Source organism: Neopsephotus bourkii, unplaced genomic scaffold (genome assembly GCF_033783945.1).
Source record: "Neopsephotus bourkii isolate Nb327-2 ecotype Australia unplaced genomic scaffold, CSIRO-AGI_Nbou_v1 NB_1655, whole genome shotgun sequence".
In the NCBI taxonomy this organism is placed as follows: Eukaryota; Metazoa; Chordata; class Aves; order Psittaciformes; family Psittacidae; genus Neopsephotus; species Neopsephotus bourkii.
The window spans coordinates 824,415-842,935 of record NW_026902129.1 but is presented as its reverse complement, the minus strand read 5'-3'; the positions used below and the strand labels follow the sequence as shown (position 1 = coordinate 842,935).

The following is an 18,521-nucleotide window of genomic DNA, read 5'->3' as shown; positions in this document are numbered from 1 at the left end:
ACACAGGTAACCAACACAGTTGTCACGCAAGTTTTTACATTTGTTGCATAGAATTCATTAATGCCACAGAAAGTCTTCCTTTTTGTTTTTATCTATGTCTGTATTTCAAGAAAATGGATATGAAAAATACTGATATTGATTTGTCTTGCCTTTGCTTTGTCTTTAAAATTACCTGGTTTTTTGCTGTGTTCTGTGAAAGTCTCACAATGTCATTTACTACGAATGGTAGCAGGAAATAATTATCTCACATAGACTCTGAAATTCATTTCCTCCTAGTTCATGATGTGGCATCTATTATTGTGAGGATAAATTTTCTCTTTTTTAATAATTAGATTTTAAGTGTGTACTTCTTTGCCTGGTAATGTTGTTTTCATAGAATCCTAGAATGGTTTGGGTTTGACAGGACCTTACAGCTCATCCAGTTCCAACCCCCTGCCACGAGCGGGGATGCCTTCCACTAGACCAGGTTGTTCTTCATAGTATGCAAGTGGAGAAACTGAGAACAAGTGGAGAAAAAGCCAACATGGAGAGGAAAGCAGCCTTCTTTCTAACATGCACACATACAGAGCTGTATTCTCCTTATTGTCACAGTACTGGGATGGCATCTTTCACATACTTCAGAGACATGGCTTTCCCTTCCTGAGTCTGTAGTGATTTGGAACACAGCATTTTTTACAGTCCCAGCTCATCCTTATGCTTCATAATTACTTTGCTTTTCCAGTTTAGCAAGTGCTTTTTTGCTGCTGGTGCAGAGGCTGAAAATGACAAATCACTGGAAGCTGTAACAGGAGAGAAATTTGATAAGCAGATGGACGCAGAACACCACACCATGCTGTGTTGACTTCTCAAGCTAAGCAAGATTGGCTTAAAACAGTGATTAAAAAGGTGATCTCTGGAAAGTCTTAATTTGTTGTAAAGGGTTGTGCTTGTTTAGAGCATGTCCCTAAGCACAAAGTCATTAGTAGCTCAGTTGTGGTGTTCTCAAGATTGAGCTTTTTGATGGAGAGCAAAGTGGACTTTCAGACTGTGCCGAAACCTGTAGTTCTGAAATAGTTTCCAGATCTTTTTATTTTATCTTTCCTCAGTTCTAGATATTTTGGCCATGTTCCAGGTGTAGTGATCACTACTTAAAAGTTCCACTGCTAATTTAACTAAGGTTTTCTACACTTACAGCAGTAAGCAGTTTTGGGTTGTTTTTCACTACATTACGTAATGTACTTAGTACATTTACATTCTGAAAAATATATTTCTGTGAATGCTCAAGTGTTGTCTGTGTGCAGTCTTTTAGTATATACTTTAGTGGCAGGAATTACTGACTTGCACATTTATAATACAAGGCTGCATACATAGCAAATAATTATAATTTAACTGCATGTGAGTGGTCACACATCACTGCAAATGCTGTGTAGTCCAAGAGAGTGAGCAGCATAAGAGAAGTGGCTGTAATTGTGGGGGTTTTGGCATAGATTAATTTAGTATAATCTCTTCACTAACTACGCTGCATGGGGTTTGTTGCATGAAGAAACAGTTTGAATAGTCTTGATCAGAAGGGTTTTCGAAAGGAAAGTGAGGAAAGAAAATACATACTAAGCTATTCATCCTTCCTTTATAATTTACTCAATTTTGGAATACCAAGGAAGGAAGGAGAACAGTTTTAAACATTTTGTTTTTAAATGCAGACTTAAATGCAAGATTAATTAGCTGGCATTTCAGAAATAAGGAGTTAAGGAAGCACAAGTTGAGTGAACCTCCTTAAAGGGCTTTTAGAGAATATGCAGACTGAAAGATTGGGGAAAAAATGGGATTATAATACTTGATCTTCTGTACCATCTTGTGATCTTAGCAAAGGACTTTCAGTTCTGAGGGCTGAAAAGTGTTTTTGGACTTTTGTACTTAAAATGTACATAAAATGTTGGCAATGTCAGGATCATAGCATCATAGAGTGCCAGGTTGGAAGGGTTGTGAAGGGTCATCTGATCCAGCCTTTCTTAGCAAAAGTCCAGTCTAGACAAGATGTCCCAGCATCCTGTCCATTTGAATATTAGAAGTATTTGGTATTGGGGAATCCACTGCTTCCTTGGGGAGATTATTCCAGTGACTGAGTGTTCTCATTATGAAAAATTTTCTTCTTGCATCCAGTTGGAATCTTCCCAGGAGAACATGGTGATAAGTCTCCCCTGAGCCTTCTGTTCTCGAGGCCAAGCAAAACCAGCTCTCTCAGCCTTTCCTCACACAGCTTCTCACTCCTTGGATCATCTTTGTGGCCCTTCTCTTGGACTGTCACCAGCCTGTCCTCATTTTTTGGCATAGCAGGGACCAAAACCAAATACAGTATTCCAGGCGTGGCCTGACAAGCCCAAGCAAGAGTGGGATAATGACTTTATCTCTGCTGGCTATGCCCTTGTTGTAACCCAGCATCTTATTGGCTTTACCACAGTTGCATGCTGTTCACTTACATTGAGCTTGTTGTCCAGCAGGACCCCCAGGTCCCTTTCCACAGAGATGCTAAGTATATTCTGACGTGTGCTGCACTCTTGGGCTATGTTTACCCAGTTGCAAGACCTTACACTTGTCTTTGCTGAGCTTTATAATATTCTTGTTAGCCCACTCTTCCAGCCTATCCAGGTCTTCCTGCATGGTGGCTTTCCCTTCCAAAGTGTCCACTTCCCCACTCAGTTTGGTGTCATTATTGAAGTTTGGTGGCAAACTGCATCAGAGTTTACTTGATCCCATCTTCCAGATCATCTATGAAGATATTAGCAGTGGATGGTTTGTGGAAAAAAGACTTCTGTTGGTTTCCAGAAACCCTAATGTAACTCTGCTGGGTTTAAGACTTTCAAAGCGCTAGCCTGTGCTCTGAGATTCTAGTTTTGCTGAAACAGCTCTTAAGGTTTATCACAGGGCTTTTAAGCTATTCAGAGCCTCTTGAATTCATGCTTACATGTAGCAACTTCCATTTGTGCTTACCCTTCACAGTTTGGACACCAGAGTATGATCCTTTGCCCTAAGGCCCTAAGTCACAGCACAGTGATTTAAAATTGCAGCAACTAGATACTTGTGCTAGTCCAGTTTTTATATGAAAGATTATCAGTGTATCCCTTTTATGATTTATGCCAATAGAAAGTCTAATCCCCTACATAGGTTCTATTTTTATTCACACAGATTGAATGCAAAGAATAGGAAAATTTTAAAAGTGGTGACTTTAGTTTTCATTTTTAAATGGTATTTTTCTAAGGTTCTTCATAGATCCTGAAATGGCAGCTTTTTAAGGATCTTAACAGAAAAGGACAGCATCCATAGTTTTCATATTCATAAACACCTTATTAGGTTGAATAAACCCACTTAATCTTGTATTTTAAAATATATCTTAAATATTATTAAATTATTCTTCTGAATTAGATGTACAAACCTTCAACAGTTTCCTTTAGTACTTTCTATGGGTATCAGAATATATGATTTTTGAAAGAAGTGTGTGTAGTTTGTAAATCTTGATATTTGTCTTCCTCTGTTGTCAGTCCAGCACTACCATGGTAGATGCTTTGTAAACTATAAAGCAGAAGACAATTTTTTATTTGGATTACCCTTATTATTAAGCTTCCAGTTATGAAATGAAAAATGAAAAGGTATTGGAACTGAGAATAACATGTTGGGTGCGCTTTAGTCTAAAACCTAGTAAGAGCTCTTAATCCACTAGGAATAAATCCACTCAGCAGGATGGTGCTCTGAAGCAGGATGGTGCTATGAAGCAGAATGCAGATTTTGTTCAGGCCAGCTGGAGCATGATTTGAAATCCAAACAGAGTTCTTGTATGGCTGGTTATTGCTCTTTGCCTGGGTGACTCTTCATTTCCCTGCCTGCCTTCACTGTCTGGATTTCTCTTTCTGCTGCGATTTCATGAAGTGTGCTCCATGTCACACCTTTCTGAAGCTCTTTTACACTGAATCATTCCTCTTCTACATTTATGCTTATGGATGCTTACCTGCGTATCCACGGAGAGCAGAAGCTGTGGGGGTAATTGTGTAGCAGATACATACAGGGACAATTGCGATTCATATTTTGTGTATACACCTTAGATATTACAGTTTGCATATAACTGTCAGGGTCCATCTTGATTGAAAAATAAGTTACATTGTTTTTAGCAGAATTCGTCCTGTGTTGTGTTCGATATATCTCAGTGCTTTGCTTCTCTTGGAAGAAAATCATATCCAAGATGTTTTCTGGCATGTTTTGCTATTTCAGGTCGACCTGGTTTAAACACCAGAAGACTATGTGGATTTGTACAGGTTAGAAAACACCTGAACACAGGACATAGGAAAAGCAGGAGAGACAGATTAGGAACAGAAATCTCTGAACTCTTTAAAAAAAAACTCAACCAAAGCTATTGTTTTCTATTGTGTTGGTTTTGTTGGTTTGAGTGGGATTTTTTTGTTTTTTCCTTTTTTTGGGAGTGCAGAGGAATGTACACATGAAGTTTTGCACAGGATCTTTTTTTTTAAGTCTTTATTTTCTACCTGTGCTTATTTAAAGTCTTGAACAGCCTGTTACCAGCACCTTTTTCCCGGTAGTTTCTACCCTCCATCCTCCCCAGTGTACTTAAACTGAGAAAGATGATGTGATTCCAGTGTTACTCATGTTGGCTATAAACAACACTAGTCATCAATTAGATTTTTTTCCTGCTATCATTTTGTCTTTTGGGTATTTCTTTGATTTGTGCTTAAATGTTACATAAATAATCATTATGAATAATTTAATTGGAGATGTCAGCCTCTGCAGATGTCTCGTACTAATCCATGCACACGTAGCTGCTTTGTAGTTCTGTATAATGCAGCAATCTGTTTTGAATTTAACAAACTAGCGTGTTTGCATGAAGACATTTTAATAAACGTTCAAAAGAAAGTACTAAAAACACAGGCAAGGAAAAAGCGCAGATGCTGTTTGTAGGAATTGGTGAATTACAGTCTTTGCAGTCTCTTCCTACTAACAGTTGTTTTGCCTCCTTTAGGACTCCAGTAGAGATCAACTTCTCGGATACAAAGAAAACAATGGAAGTGGATCAGCCTCTTCGCAGGTATGGGGAGGATATGGGGGGTGGTTATCTTCTTCACTGCCCTGTGGTCTTTGTGGTATGTTGCTTTAAGTGCCCAGTATGTATCTTTATGCTAGAGCAGGGATGATAAATACTTGCCTGTCAGGGTACTAAGGGCAAGTATTATGATATACCAAGGGGTTTTTTTTTGTGTGTAATCCCATTAGTTGGTATTAAGTTTTGTTGATGTGTGGAGCTTTTTTCTTGCAGGGAAGGTTTAGAGGTGTCCAACAGTGTGTCTCATTGCTCGTGAATCCAGCCAGCACAGGATACAGAGTGTTAACCTCGCTTTCCAAACCAGGGGGGCATATTGCATCAATAGAAAGCTAATTTCTAGCTGAAGGGAAAGAAAATAAATGGTAGGCTTAAGAAAGAATCATTACTAGTGATCAAGGTAGAAGTCATTCTTCAGTATCTCTTGTAAATATTCAGCTTGCTGGACTGGGATTAGCAGTAACTTCTAGCACGTGTCCCAGCACTTGGTTGTGGGAGCAACATTGTGCAGTAATGCTTTCAAATCACTTCTGTAGCACTAGCAGTATACAGTACCATAGCACAGAACCTTTTGGTTTAGAACAGCATTAAGTACTGTAGCTGCATGAATTAATAATTGTATTTTGTGTAGAAATCATAAAGCCATTTAAAATAAAATAAGGAGGATGTAAGGGTGTACGCTAGAGCTGTTACACAAGGACTTTTACAATAAATCTGTTCTTTTAATCATAGGAAGATATTTTTATATCTTTGAGATAAATGCAATCTTCTGTTTAACATGGCAATAAGTGAGTCACAATTATTTTTTATAAATTTGGGACAACAGTAAACGGAACTGTTTGTTTGAGTTTACATTTCTTTTTAAAGGAGTTACACAGATGCACATTTAAATCAGATCTGTAAATTATTGGCTTTAGTTGCTCTCTGAAATTGCCCATATCTGGTAGTTGCATGATTGATTTTTCTGCACAAGGAGATGCTTCTTCCAAGGGAGTGGTAGTTACTTGGTGTCATGCATGTATTCCTTTGCCCAGGTCAGGTCTCTGTTTCCTGGACCTTACTGTGTCTCTCTGCCTAAAAACAGTGCAGAATTACTTGCTTTGATTTTTTGCAGCTAAGTGACACTCAGTCTTTCACCCAGAGGCTTCAGCTCCGAGTTCCCTCCATGGAGTCTTTATTTCAAAGCCCAATAAAAGAGTCCCTGTTCCGCTCTTCTTCTAAGGAGTCCCTGGTACGAACTTCCTCAAGAGACTTCTTGAATCGACTGGACTTGGACGCAGCCGGTCCCACCTTTGATCCACCTTCTGACATTGAAAGTGAGCCAGAAGAGCCTCTGGGAAAAATGGACAGCCTCAGCAAAGAGCAGCTGCTGCAGCGACTGCGCAGGATGGAGCGCAGCTTGGGCAACTACAGGGGAAAGTACTCAGAGGTAGGCAATGACTAGCTTACCTGGTCAGAGAGGAGGGGAAAAATTAGACTAACATATTGCAGTAGTGGATAATCTTTCTGTTTTCTTATGTGGAGCAAATGGATCAACTTACAGCTAACATAAAAGTCAAATTATTATTCTAAGTCTGGTTATTTTTGGTCTATACTGGTCAAAATGTTTTTCTGATATTAAAAGATGGAAATCCTTTTCTGTTTGTAAATAATGTCACATCAGCAATAGAGATCGGTTAGTGGTTACTCACACAAAGTAGGCCTGTGAAGGTTTTTGCGGAAAGCCTGTAGCAAGGTATAGAGTTCAGTTCAGAAGTGAGCCTGGCTTGTGCTTGCCTGACAGCAAATGCACTTTCCTGCTGAGGCTTGAAGTGAACAATGCATATTCCATGCACATGCTATAGACAAGCATTTTGTTTACAATGAATACATTCTGTTCTCTATGATTTCCAGGTATTCCCTGGAAGGAATTAATTCAAGGACTATTTCTTTTGCCATTTTAGTGAAAACCAATGATATAAGTAGTTTTGATACTGATTTTATGACTTGTTGGGAAAAGTTTTCCAAGTGGTGGTGCTGGATTTTTGTTTTGGTTTTAAATGTGTGCTGTAATTAAAACTGGTATTTGCACTGTTTTTTACAGTTCTTCAAATGTTTGCTGCCCTCAAATACAGTAATTCCTGTACAGACATTTGGCTATTAGTGTCAAAATCCCTAGAACCTAAACCATGTATACAGCAAGTACGGTATTCAGCATATGCCTGAAAAAAGCAGTTGTCTTCTATACTTGTAATTCCGTACTTGTTGTTAATTTGTCATTCATTTCCAGCTAGTATAATAAGATACAGTTTTTAAAAAGTTACATAAAAAGTATTGCTAAAATCAAAACTTATCAGTTTATAGGTTTGGTTTGGGGTGGGTTTTTGATTGTGTTTGGTTTTTTTTTAGTGCAGTCTCTCCAGCGAATCTTAATTTTCTCTGTCAAAAAGACTTGGGGTTTTCTTTCTATTTTTCTGAGTTTCTTTAGTTGGAGAAGATAACCACAAGATCAAATGGAAGAAGCTCATTCTGTATTAAGCCTATATCCACATGTTCCAGTATGTTTCAGTTGGAGAGAATTGCTTTGCTGGGGCTTGGAAGAAAGTAGCTTAAATATATAATGATAAGACACAATTATTTTTTTCCCTTTCTTGAAGTAGGATACAAAGTTAGCATCTCAAAAAAATGAGGAAAATCATCCAAAGTAGTTTTAGTTTTCTTTTAAGTGCAAAATAAGTACAACTTTGAAATTACAACTGATTTTGAATTCTGGAAAAAGCCTAATTAAGTAAGAATTTGAAGGTATCTTTTGCCTTAAAGGAGTTCTGGTTTTGCTATTTTGGATTAGTTTTCCTTTAATTTTTCAGCAATTAGAAAATGGAATATTCCAGTTCCAAGTGCCAATTTGCTACTTCAACTTTGGACAGCTTAGGCAATTGTGGTCAAATTTTTAATTAAACTAAATTGTGCAGTTACTCATGAAGCTCTTTTGTCAGCTTACAATGAGAAGTGGTGCCCACTTCCAGTCTTTTTTTGTCTGCTGGGTCTATGCAAAGCACAGGGGATGAGAATATTCAGTATTACACGGACCTTGTTTTGCTAGATCTGTAAGTGTATTTTTTTAATGCATACTCATTGTAAAATTAATTTTACTTAAGCTCTCTGGGACATGTACCCTTACAAATGTACATCCCAGTGGGGTGGCTGGTTGGGATCTAACTTTCTGATACAGTTGGGTTTTAACTGCCTGTATTGAAGCATGGTTGGTCTTGCATGTCTTTTCAGTGAAGGGAAAACTGTACCTGGGTGGTGAGTAACCTCAAGGGTTTGTATGTAGGAGATAATTTATAAATGGAAAAACCCCCATTGAGAATATTTAAATAGGTTTCTGTCAGAAGAGCTTTCTCAGGTCAAGAGTTTGAAAATGCAGATGGCGATAGCAGATTATTTTGATAGCTTAAGCAGATGCATTCATCATTATACCTGATTTCTGTATTTTAGCTAGTATCTGCTTATCAAGTTATCCAGCGGGAGAAGAAGAAGCTACAGGTAAGCATTACTTTTCATCCTCTTACCTGAATGCTTTTCTGACTCTTAAAATGTGTAGTGCAAATAGAGATTTAATTTCCAGTGCATTGTGTGTGTTTACACAATAAGTTGTGTAAATATGTTTATGTGTAACAAGACTTTCTTGTTGGGATTTCTAAGGAAGCAAAGTTAATATTGATTTGTCTAAACAACTGTGAAGCTATTGTACCCAGCCTTTCTTAGTGCATCAGCTGCGTTCAAGTGATAGATTGCCAGCCCACAGTTGGCAGTTTATGGTAATACTTGCACATCAAGCTTGACTTGAACGAGAAATACAGATTATTAATTCTTCTGTTGAAATACAATTCTGTGAATTTATACATACTTTATATAAAGTTACATTTAATACACCTGATGTTTGTTCTTCCTTTTTCTAAGGGTGTTCTGAGTCAAACTCAGGATAAAGCACTTCGCAGAATTGGAGAACTGAGAGAGGTAATTTCCTTTACTGATTATTTACTTCATACTAGGCATACATAGGATCTTTCTCTGCCTAGCTTTTGGTGTTTGTGTTCACTTTACAAAATATTTTCTCTCACACAGCAGGGCTTTTTTACTGCTTGCTTTCATTTGTTTATATAGGGTTATTTCTCTGGCTTGTTTCCCATTCAGCAGCTTATCATTTGCTCTAAGACAGATTATTATTTGCACTGAACTGCTTTCTGTTCCTTGTGAAATAGGTAGAAATGTGTGTGGTTCTTGAAGTTGGGTCCAGCAGTAGATGTACCTGTGCAATTTGCTGTTCTTTATGGTATTGAGAAGTACTAATGTTAGGCAATCCCAAGTAATAGGCACTTTTTAATAAAGATTTTAATGCGTATGGATAAAAAAATTAGGATAAAATTAAAAGGTACTCATCTTGATCTTTGTTGACATTGGGTTTATGGATATGTAGTATAGTTATGATTACTGTCTCCTTAGGTTATAGTGAAAATAAAAAGAGAAGTATTGCTAGTAAACACATTGGGCTTAATTAAAGATATGTACGAATTATTGGGCAGAGAAAATTAATAGAGCAAGTTCACCAAAGCTGTATTGTCAAACCCCGGTAAGGCAGAATGCAAAGCTGAACCCATTTTGCACTGCAGCATCAGGTTCGGAGACGGGCATGTGAGGGCTTCTCTGACCATGCTCTTGCCTCGCTTGGGAGCTGGATGCCAACTTGCTCAAAGCCACAGGCTCTCTTTGTGGCTGCACTTCTGGTTTTGGCATGTGCCCTGCTGAGCAGCAGCGCTGGTGTGGAGGTTGCAAGAACCATCAGACCATGGCGAGGTCTGCTTCTTTTGCAGTAGCTGAGAACAGTGGGCCAGAGTCCTGGGTGTGCCAGGCTCATCTGAGCCAGAGCCTGCACCCAGACTGTATTCCTAAGCTGAACTAACAGCCTATAGGAGGGTAAAACACACAGCATTACTGGTGGGAATGGCTTGCCAGTGTGGTTTATTTTCCCAGTCCACCACAAGATCAAATGGAAGAAGCTCATTCTGTGTTAAGTCCATATCCACATGTTCCAGTATGTTTATTTTTCCAGCTTATTGGTGCCTATTGGTAAAGTTTGTAAGGCATATATACATACATCAGACTTAAAGCTTTCAATTATGAACGAGCTGGATGCATGCATAATGTCATAGTCTTTCTGATTCATACATATATGTTATAAATACGTATTTCCAATTTATATATATATATATGTATTTATCTTTGGTGTAAAATTTAATTTCATTGTTACAGATCTTGTAAATTTAAAGATTCCTTCAACTAACACTCAGTCTTTTTTATTAACTGAAAAACTTCAAAATGCAGGTTATTTTGGTCTTTCAGAAGCCCATGTGTTATATGGCATTAGGTAAAACATACTTAAAAAGAGAAATTGCTAATAAAATGGTACATCTGCATTGTGGAAGCTAAAATGTTATGAAATAGATCATTCATTGATGTAATTTGTAATAAGAAGTAAAGGAATCCTTTTCTTCATCATATGGTCCTTTTTCCCAATAAAAATATTGGATCAGACAAGTTTCTTTTAAGAGGGCCATGTGAATACAAGTTATCTCCTTTGAAGCCAACGTGACAGTGTGCAACAGTCTGTGGAAATGAGTATGTCTTTTGCTAGTTTTCTTCTGTTAAGAGTAATTGCTCAACAGCAGTCTTCAAGCAGTCTTCAGTGTTCTTCTTGGACAAGGATCAAAAGGGACTTTGGGATCCAAAGAGGACTATTCCTGTGTTGGTTTCAGTAAATCTTTTGACACTTATTCTTGCACTGAGCTGCTTTGGCTTGCTTGGAAGGAGTTGCTTCTAAAGCTCAGAAGCACAAGGCAGAAGTGTGATCAGAGTTGTTGACAACCTGAGGCAGTGCAGGGTTAAAAAGTGGATATATGGTAGAGAGAGGCATAGTTTTCCCAGTGACATCTTCCAGCACTGTTCTGCCATGTTTATGAGTGGCGCTTGCTTTTATACATGTATTTTTGCAGCACAACAGTCATAGAAGCATTAGTTCCCTGGGGAAAAACACAGGGAGATATGTATAGGTGAAGTAAATATATAAAAATTAACATACAAGTTTGGGAAATTATTTGCAGTGCATGAATGAAATGTGCATGGTTCTGATTCTCACAATAAGAAGTGGTGAATTAATTTAACTTTAAATATATGGATTTCTATTAAAACAGTAATTATTTAAAGAAATTAAAATATTTCAACTTTAAAAGCATAGGAAGTAAATAGATCTCCCTAAGTCAGTATTTTCTAAGATCATGTAGATCCTACTGATGAATTTAGGGAACAGCCACAAGTTTCTAAAGGTATTCAGCTAAATGACTGCAATTAGGTATGAAATAAGGGCACATAGTTAAGTTCTTGGGCATTCTCTGGCTTTCTCATTTGAGACATGCTTCAGGAATAAAAAAGCCAACTTTCTGCTGTTATAAATGGCATTTATTATATTAGACTGCTAGCATATTGAATGAGCATAAGAGAAATTTAAGTTTCTGCTTGTTTATGTTGACTTCATTTGGTGCTTAAAGGAAGAATCTAATTCACCAAAGTACAGTCTTCCAACTTCCAGAAGAAATGTGTGCATAGAAAACAGTTTTCAAGAGCAGGCTTGAAGTGATCCCTACAGAAACTTACTTCTAGGAAGAAAAAACCCTTGATAATTTTGCATCAAATTTAGACTTTTGCTAGTTTAATGTTGGTATTATAATGGTATTATGTTGTGTGGAACATTGTTTAGTAAAAGAAACATCCACTTCATGGTTGCATTCTGGGGTCACGACTGTGAAGAGGTATTTTTAATGCTGTTTCATTATATTTTGAGAAGCCTTTTAAATTCACATTGAAGTTTTCATTTGAGATGCCTTTATTTACAATTCTCAGGAGCTCCAGATGGATCAACAAGCTAAGAAACATCTTCAAGAGGAATTTGATGCTTCCTTAGAAGAAAAGGACCAACTTATTAGTGTCCTGCAAACTCAGGTAAGATACTTTACCCAACAGTTCTTTAAAACTGCTCTTCCTACTTGTTTAATAATGTATTTCCTGTAATGCATGTCCACAGTTTATTATAATTGCTGTGACATTGTAAAGCTTCTTGAGAATTTAGGGTTATGTGGAAATTATGTTCATCTTTGTGGAAGAGGATACTTTTGTAGAATCTCATTCATATTCAATATGATTATTTGATTTGCATTTAATAACTTTTGTAATGTCTTTGTTACCAAGAACATAATATTAGCACATACTTGAGCTAAAATTGCTTTGGCAAAGTTGTGTGTTTTGCTTAATTGGTCTTTTTTCTTTTTTTTCCCCACTTCTGATGATACTATTTTTGTTAATTGGGAAAAAAATTGCTAAAAAAAAAATCAAACATTTTTTCCTTTCTTTGCTTACTGATATCAATTTAACTCCAGTTTTGGAGGTGAAAATATGATCTGCTTAGGCTTCTTAACAAAAAGAACATTTTTTTTTTTCTTTTTAGGTATCATTGTTGAAACAGAGGTTACAGAATGGGCAGATAAGTACTGAATTGTCTGATCCAAATATTCAATCTGAACCACAAGGGGAAAGTCCAACAAGAGAAATCAATCTAGACAATTTTGTGGATCCTGGAAGCAATGGTAGGTGTTGCAGCTTTTATAAGAGATCTTAAATTTTGGGGAATAAGCCTGCTGTTACTTAGGATGGAGTAACAGTACTTAGGATTGAATATATCATAGGAAGGATGTATTTTCTAGCAGAAAGTTGTTTTTGATAGCAGTATGGCAGCTAGAGGACAGGATAACCCTTCAGAGATTCTAAGATGCTTCCAGTATTGTTTGATTACCGAGTAAGCGATATTCTAATGGTGACATATAATGAAAGGGTTATTCATAGGTATTTTTCATAAAAGGTAGGGTTCAGACAGAGGTGAACATGCATCTCAAAATGGTCTGTTTTCTGCATGTGACAGATATTTGTATGTGTGAGGATGATATGGTTAGATCAGAGATTTTCTTATCTAGCATCATGCCTTTTGTAGTGTTCAGGGAAAAAGTAAATAACCAGTCGCTAAGAATCAGGATTCAAGATATGTCCTGTACTGGAATCTGCTTCAGGAGTATAATGTGTAAGACTTATGGTTGTGAAATAAACCTTTAAATTTGTTTGACGCTGTTTTCATGCCAAGTACTCTTACAGCCTCCAGAACACACAGTAAAATATTATCCAGTGTGCTAGCTATACAGAGGGGAGTACAGCTCACTAAACATGACCATTATCCTGCAGAATGTAGTATTGTCAATATGGATATTTTAGAGTTAACATCATACCCAGCCCTGGGAAAGCAGGAATTGGTGTGCCTGGCACTTGAGAGGTGTGATTTGATTTGATTTGATTAATGTTTTTCCTGTGAGTGAATTTTCTGTTAGTAGCAGCAGACAGGTTTATAGATCATGGTTTTTCAATGGTGTAGAAAACTTTGTTGAATAAGAGTTTGGTTTTGAAGCTTGTATGATATCTGGCCTTTGTAAATTAATATTGGGTGAAAGACTGTATTTCCTATTCTATGTACATGTAGCATGTTTCTGGTGGTTACAGTGCTCACTTGGAAGTTTTGAAGACTTTGCACAACTTTCTTCAGAGCCCTGTGGGTTGCCTGCAATGTAAATGATGAATGCAGATCTATGTTTTGGAAACTGTATGTGCATGTGATAATGTTTGTATGTTGTCTAATAGGGGGTAATGGAGATTCTGTTAAAACACTGGAAACTCTTCATCAGAGGGTAAAGCGCCAAGAGAACTTGCTGCAGCGTTGTAAGGAGATGATTCGGTCGCATAAGGAGCGCTGTGCCCAGTTAACCAACGAGAAAGAGGCACTTCAGGAACAGTTAGAAGAGAGGCTTCAGGAACTGGAGAAAATGAAGGTATGGAAAATGCTCTGAACTTTATAGGTAGCTACTAAAACAGAGCAAGAACTCCAGTATTTCCAGAATCTGTTAATAGGGAAGACCCTTAAACAAATTGCTCAAAGATGGGTAAGAAACCTTACTGTTCGAATAACCCTCAAAAAGGTATCAGAAATAAAGTAACTATGGGAAGTTGGGGTGGGGAAAAGACTGTCAGCACAAGAGACAGGAGGTAAAGTGAGAACAGTAGAGCAGAGCTAAACCTTTAAGACATAGTTGAAGAGGCATAAGTTATGTAAATGAACAGAAAACACAGAAAGGCAGGACAATGGAGAGCACAATATAGTGAAGATAGTATAAGTGGAGTCACAAGGCTAAATCAGTATTTTGCTTATTTTTCCTTTTAAGACCCCTAATGCCAAGTGTGGACTAAAAGTAAAATGGCTGATAGTAATGGAACATGAAAATGTGATAAGTATAGCTGTGCTCAGCCTCAGTTCTGGAGATCAGATTCCCGTCTCAGTCTCTGAGCACCAGCCCTGTTTGAAAGAGCTCTGAAAGACTTGAGTATTTTAAGGATCTTTTCCAGAACCAGTAATGACAATTATGTTGCATTGCTGAGATCCTGCAATAAGCTGAGATGCAGGTAATACAGCAGGTGCCTAAGGCATGTTTCTTGCCAGTTTTACTGTAGCACTTCTGACATTCATGAGAGAACTGTGGAGGCTGTAACAGAGCCTTTCAGATATTTGATTTATTATGGAGACCATGAGACAGCCTATCTATTTAAAAGTAAGTTAAAGCTACCTACTTTAATTTCCTTGGGTTCTGTTCTGTGCTCTTCCTCCAATGCCTAATGCAAGGTTAAGAGCCAAACCTAACCTGACTGCCAGAAGAAGGTGTTTTCTTTCCTGTGGCAGTGCTTTAAATTTGTGCCTGGGGTTTGTGTTTTAGAACCTTCAGATGGCTGAGAAGACTAAACTCATTACACAGCTGCGTGATGCAAAGAATTTGATTGAGCAGCTAGAACAAGACAAGGTAAAAAAGCTTTTTAAACTCCGTAGTTCAAAGATTTTGTAAAACTTCAAATAACTGGCTTCTTGGTATTAAAAGCTGTTCTTAGTCATCTGATGTGGCTTGGTTTATGTTTTAGCCAGCAAATAATATGAGCTACCTGAGACTTTTATTGTATAGATGCTATAGGGTATTTGTCTGTTAGGGTATAAATACTATAAGATTACGTTTAGGATGGAGCAGTTACACTGAATACACTCCTTATTACCAGCTTCAACAAACAACAAAATGAGCTGAACACCACTACCACTCCCAAACACTAATTAAGATGAGATAGAATATAAATTAACTTAAAAGCTACCAATGAAGTAAAAGTAGCTGTAGTTTCTCAGGAATATGAAGTGGTTTGGGTTTTTTTGTTCCTTAATTTTTTTGTCAAAGTCTTGGTACTTGAAGTAACTTTTGGTGGTGTAATAAGACTGACGCTCATTTTATATGTGCATGTTATCTAAGGAGAAGCATGCACTCTACAATGCTTTTAGTTTGGGTTTGTTAACATTATGCATATTTCCAATAAAAGTATCTGGACCAGAAGCAGGAAATTTTCTCATGGTCTTTAGTGGCTGGACGAGTGTTTTTCACCACTAGATAAAATTTGGCTACTCTTCAAAATCATCATGTATTCTCACCTTTTTTTGTTAGTGTTTTCTGTTTCCTGGCATGGGAAAATACCATGATCTCTGGTCTTGGAGTAATAGACTAAAGTCTATTCCTGTCAAGGATTGTGTCCTGGCTTGAAATTGTTTCAGCTATATGTTTCATTTGTTTGCTAGCTTTTTATCACAAGGACCTTTTCCTTAGGGCATGGTAATTGCAGAGACAAAGCGCCAAATGCATGAAACACTGGAATTGAAGGAGGAGGAGATAGCCCAACTGCGTGCTCGGATCAAACAAATGACTACAAAAGGCGAGGAATTAAAAGAACAGAAAGAAAAATCTGAAAAAGCTGGTAAGAAATTCTGGGGATTATTAGCTTTCACATTTAAACATGAAAAAGCTTCAGTGTGGTCTTTCAGCACGCTTCGGACAGTTGTTTGGAATGGATATTAAGAGGTGATTTTCTTCCTCATGTTCCACATCGCACCCCTGCTAGCATCATTACTAACTTCACTTCTGGTCAGCAGAGTTTAGGGGTGTTTTTGACTGGTTTGTCTCTGTTACTCAAGTGGAGTTAGGAAGGAAACTCCTGAAGGGCAGCTGTACCTTCCCGTTTGTAGGAGAAAAGATTGAATTTTTTGCTAGTATAACTTCAGGAGGGAAATTCGCAACTATCTACAAGTTATCATTGTAATGCCACCACTGTTTTACATGGAAAACATAGCACTGAGTGTGTAAGAGCTTGGGAAGGCATAGAAACAAGAGGATGTGCTACAGCCATAATAAGCATTTTCTTTCAGTAGCTGTAGCAGAAGCATTCTGATTTCTCTTTAGTAAAACAGCAGTGATGATTCCTTTCTCTTCAGGCTTAGGACCCAGTGGCTGTGTAATTATTACATGCTGTAGTTTGCTTTTGATGGAAATTAGGTAAAAATAGTTACATGTGCTTGGAGTTCTCCTTTTGCTTGAAATGAAGTGGAAAGGTCAATCCACTCCATCTTTGTTTTTTAAACAGTGAAATAATTTTGCATTGTCTGTTTCCAAATTAATAAATAAAATCCAGTTTCCTCTCATAGGTGTATCAAGGAATTCCCTCCTGGCAGAAGCTCAGATGCAGTTAGTTGACATAAAACATTATGCGTATTTTCTTTCTCTAAAAGTGATGAGAAAGTCCAACAATACAGTTCACAGGATTTAGATCAAACCTTCCAGTTTTAAAGATTGGGTAGATCATTCTGCTGTAGTACAGAAAAGCAGCTTGAACATCCACCTTGTGAAAGTAACAAACATTTTGATTAGGTGTCCTCCTCTTCTACCTTTTTCAGGGTGCATGTGTCTTTTAACTCTGGAAATTCATATTTCAACAGTAAGTCAGTCCTGAAAGAGTTGGATTTTGTTCAGTTCTTGGGGATTAGGAAGCTTCTAAAAAAAGGGTGAAGAATATTTTAATAAATTTGTAGATACAAAGTTATTGTCATAGTCATTTGAAACACAGCATTTTTTGATGCAGTGGAAACCTCTTAATTGTGAACTAATATCTGCATGCTCTGGTTAATACAGTAATTTCTTCAGGTTTGCATAACCCAGAAGCTGAAAATAGGTAACAGATGGTGCTCTGGATACCTGGAAAACTTAACTGTTGTAGTGAGAAGTAATTTCAGTTACAACTAATGTGTTGAATACACTGCACTTTTCTAGGGAGAGATTTGTGTGTTAAATATACTCTCAAATAAAAATTTAAAGTACTTCTGCTGATTTTTGTGGTGTGTAAGCATCCGCTTTACTTTCAAGTGTATTTGTGTACTCTATTAAGCATGCATATATAAATGTTAGAATCCTTGGAAAATCAGCTAATACCGCCTCAAAGATAAGCAGAATTTTGAGGTGGCCTTTATTAGGTTTTCCTATTACTTCCTTGGGTTTACATGTGCCAAAAATGTTGTGATGTGTAATGGAAGTGTAGTTCAATACACTTGAACTAAATGGTTCAGGCATTTGAGAAGACCACTGTCAATATTGGGAGAGCCTGGAATTTCCACTAGGTCACAACCTTTGAGTTGTACCAGTTTTAAGAATTCAGTTTCATTTATTTGAGGTCAGTGTGTTTAATGTTCTGTTTCTTGAGCAGTTAATGTGAGTTGTGTTTAAATTCTAGACTTCTCTTTTTTATGTCATGATTTAGTGAGGAATTACTTCATGGAATATTGTATTTGTAGAAATGTTATTTTCATTTAAGTTACGGAAAAATAGTATGCTTCATTTATTTTCATAGTGCTATATTGTAGGCTAAAAAGTGGTATATTTTTTCCATTTCATGTTTTTAACTTGCCTGTAGTTACATGTGTGGCTTTTTTTCTTTGTAACTGAGTGACTTCAGTGAAATGCTGCAGTGTTTGATTCAATGTTACTGCATCTTTGTGCACTGAAATAGTGGAAAGATACTTAGCTTATTTTGTGTGTGTCGTGTAAACTGTAACTTGGTCTCCCCAGTTGAAATTCATTTTCTTTGTGGCTAGAGGTACATTATGTTGAAATCTCACAGAGCATCTTGTTTTTGTGCATCCACACATGCCAATAAGTGAATCATGGTGCCTTTCCCAAGCCTTGTATGAACAGGACTGGGGTAAGGGCTCTCTTTTCTTACATCACACATTGGGTGCTTGAACTGGGCTCTAAAAAGTAAATTCTTTGCTTCTCAGGCACTTTCAGTTGAAGTAACTGCAACTGATTTTTAATGCTGTGCAGTGTACATAGATTATTTACATTTGACTTTAACAAAGCTATTTATATTTATAGTATTTGTAAATTTACTGATAAACTGAAGT

General features: G+C 37.2%; 1 protein-coding gene across 5 annotated transcripts in view; it reads left to right on the top strand.

The window, feature by feature from the left end:
- Positions 1-18,521, top strand: part of GOLGA4 (golgin A4) — a 54,816-nt gene that overhangs the window by 10,211 nt on the left and 26,084 nt on the right. For all 5 annotated transcript variants that reach the window (XM_061374888.1, XM_061374887.1, XM_061374890.1 and 2 more), the window contains 9 exons: positions 5,003-5,068; positions 6,303-6,509; positions 8,561-8,608; positions 9,026-9,082; positions 12,020-12,118; positions 12,621-12,759; positions 13,856-14,043; positions 14,980-15,063; positions 15,901-16,048. In XM_061374888.1, coding sequence (XP_061230872.1) covers positions 5,003-5,068; positions 6,303-6,509; positions 8,561-8,608; positions 9,026-9,082; positions 12,020-12,118; positions 12,621-12,759; positions 13,856-14,043; positions 14,980-15,063; positions 15,901-16,048 — 1,036 coding nt within the window. The remainder of the gene's footprint in view (positions 1-5,002; positions 5,069-6,302; positions 6,510-8,560; positions 8,609-9,025; positions 9,083-12,019; positions 12,119-12,620; positions 12,760-13,855; positions 14,044-14,979; positions 15,064-15,900; positions 16,049-18,521) is intronic.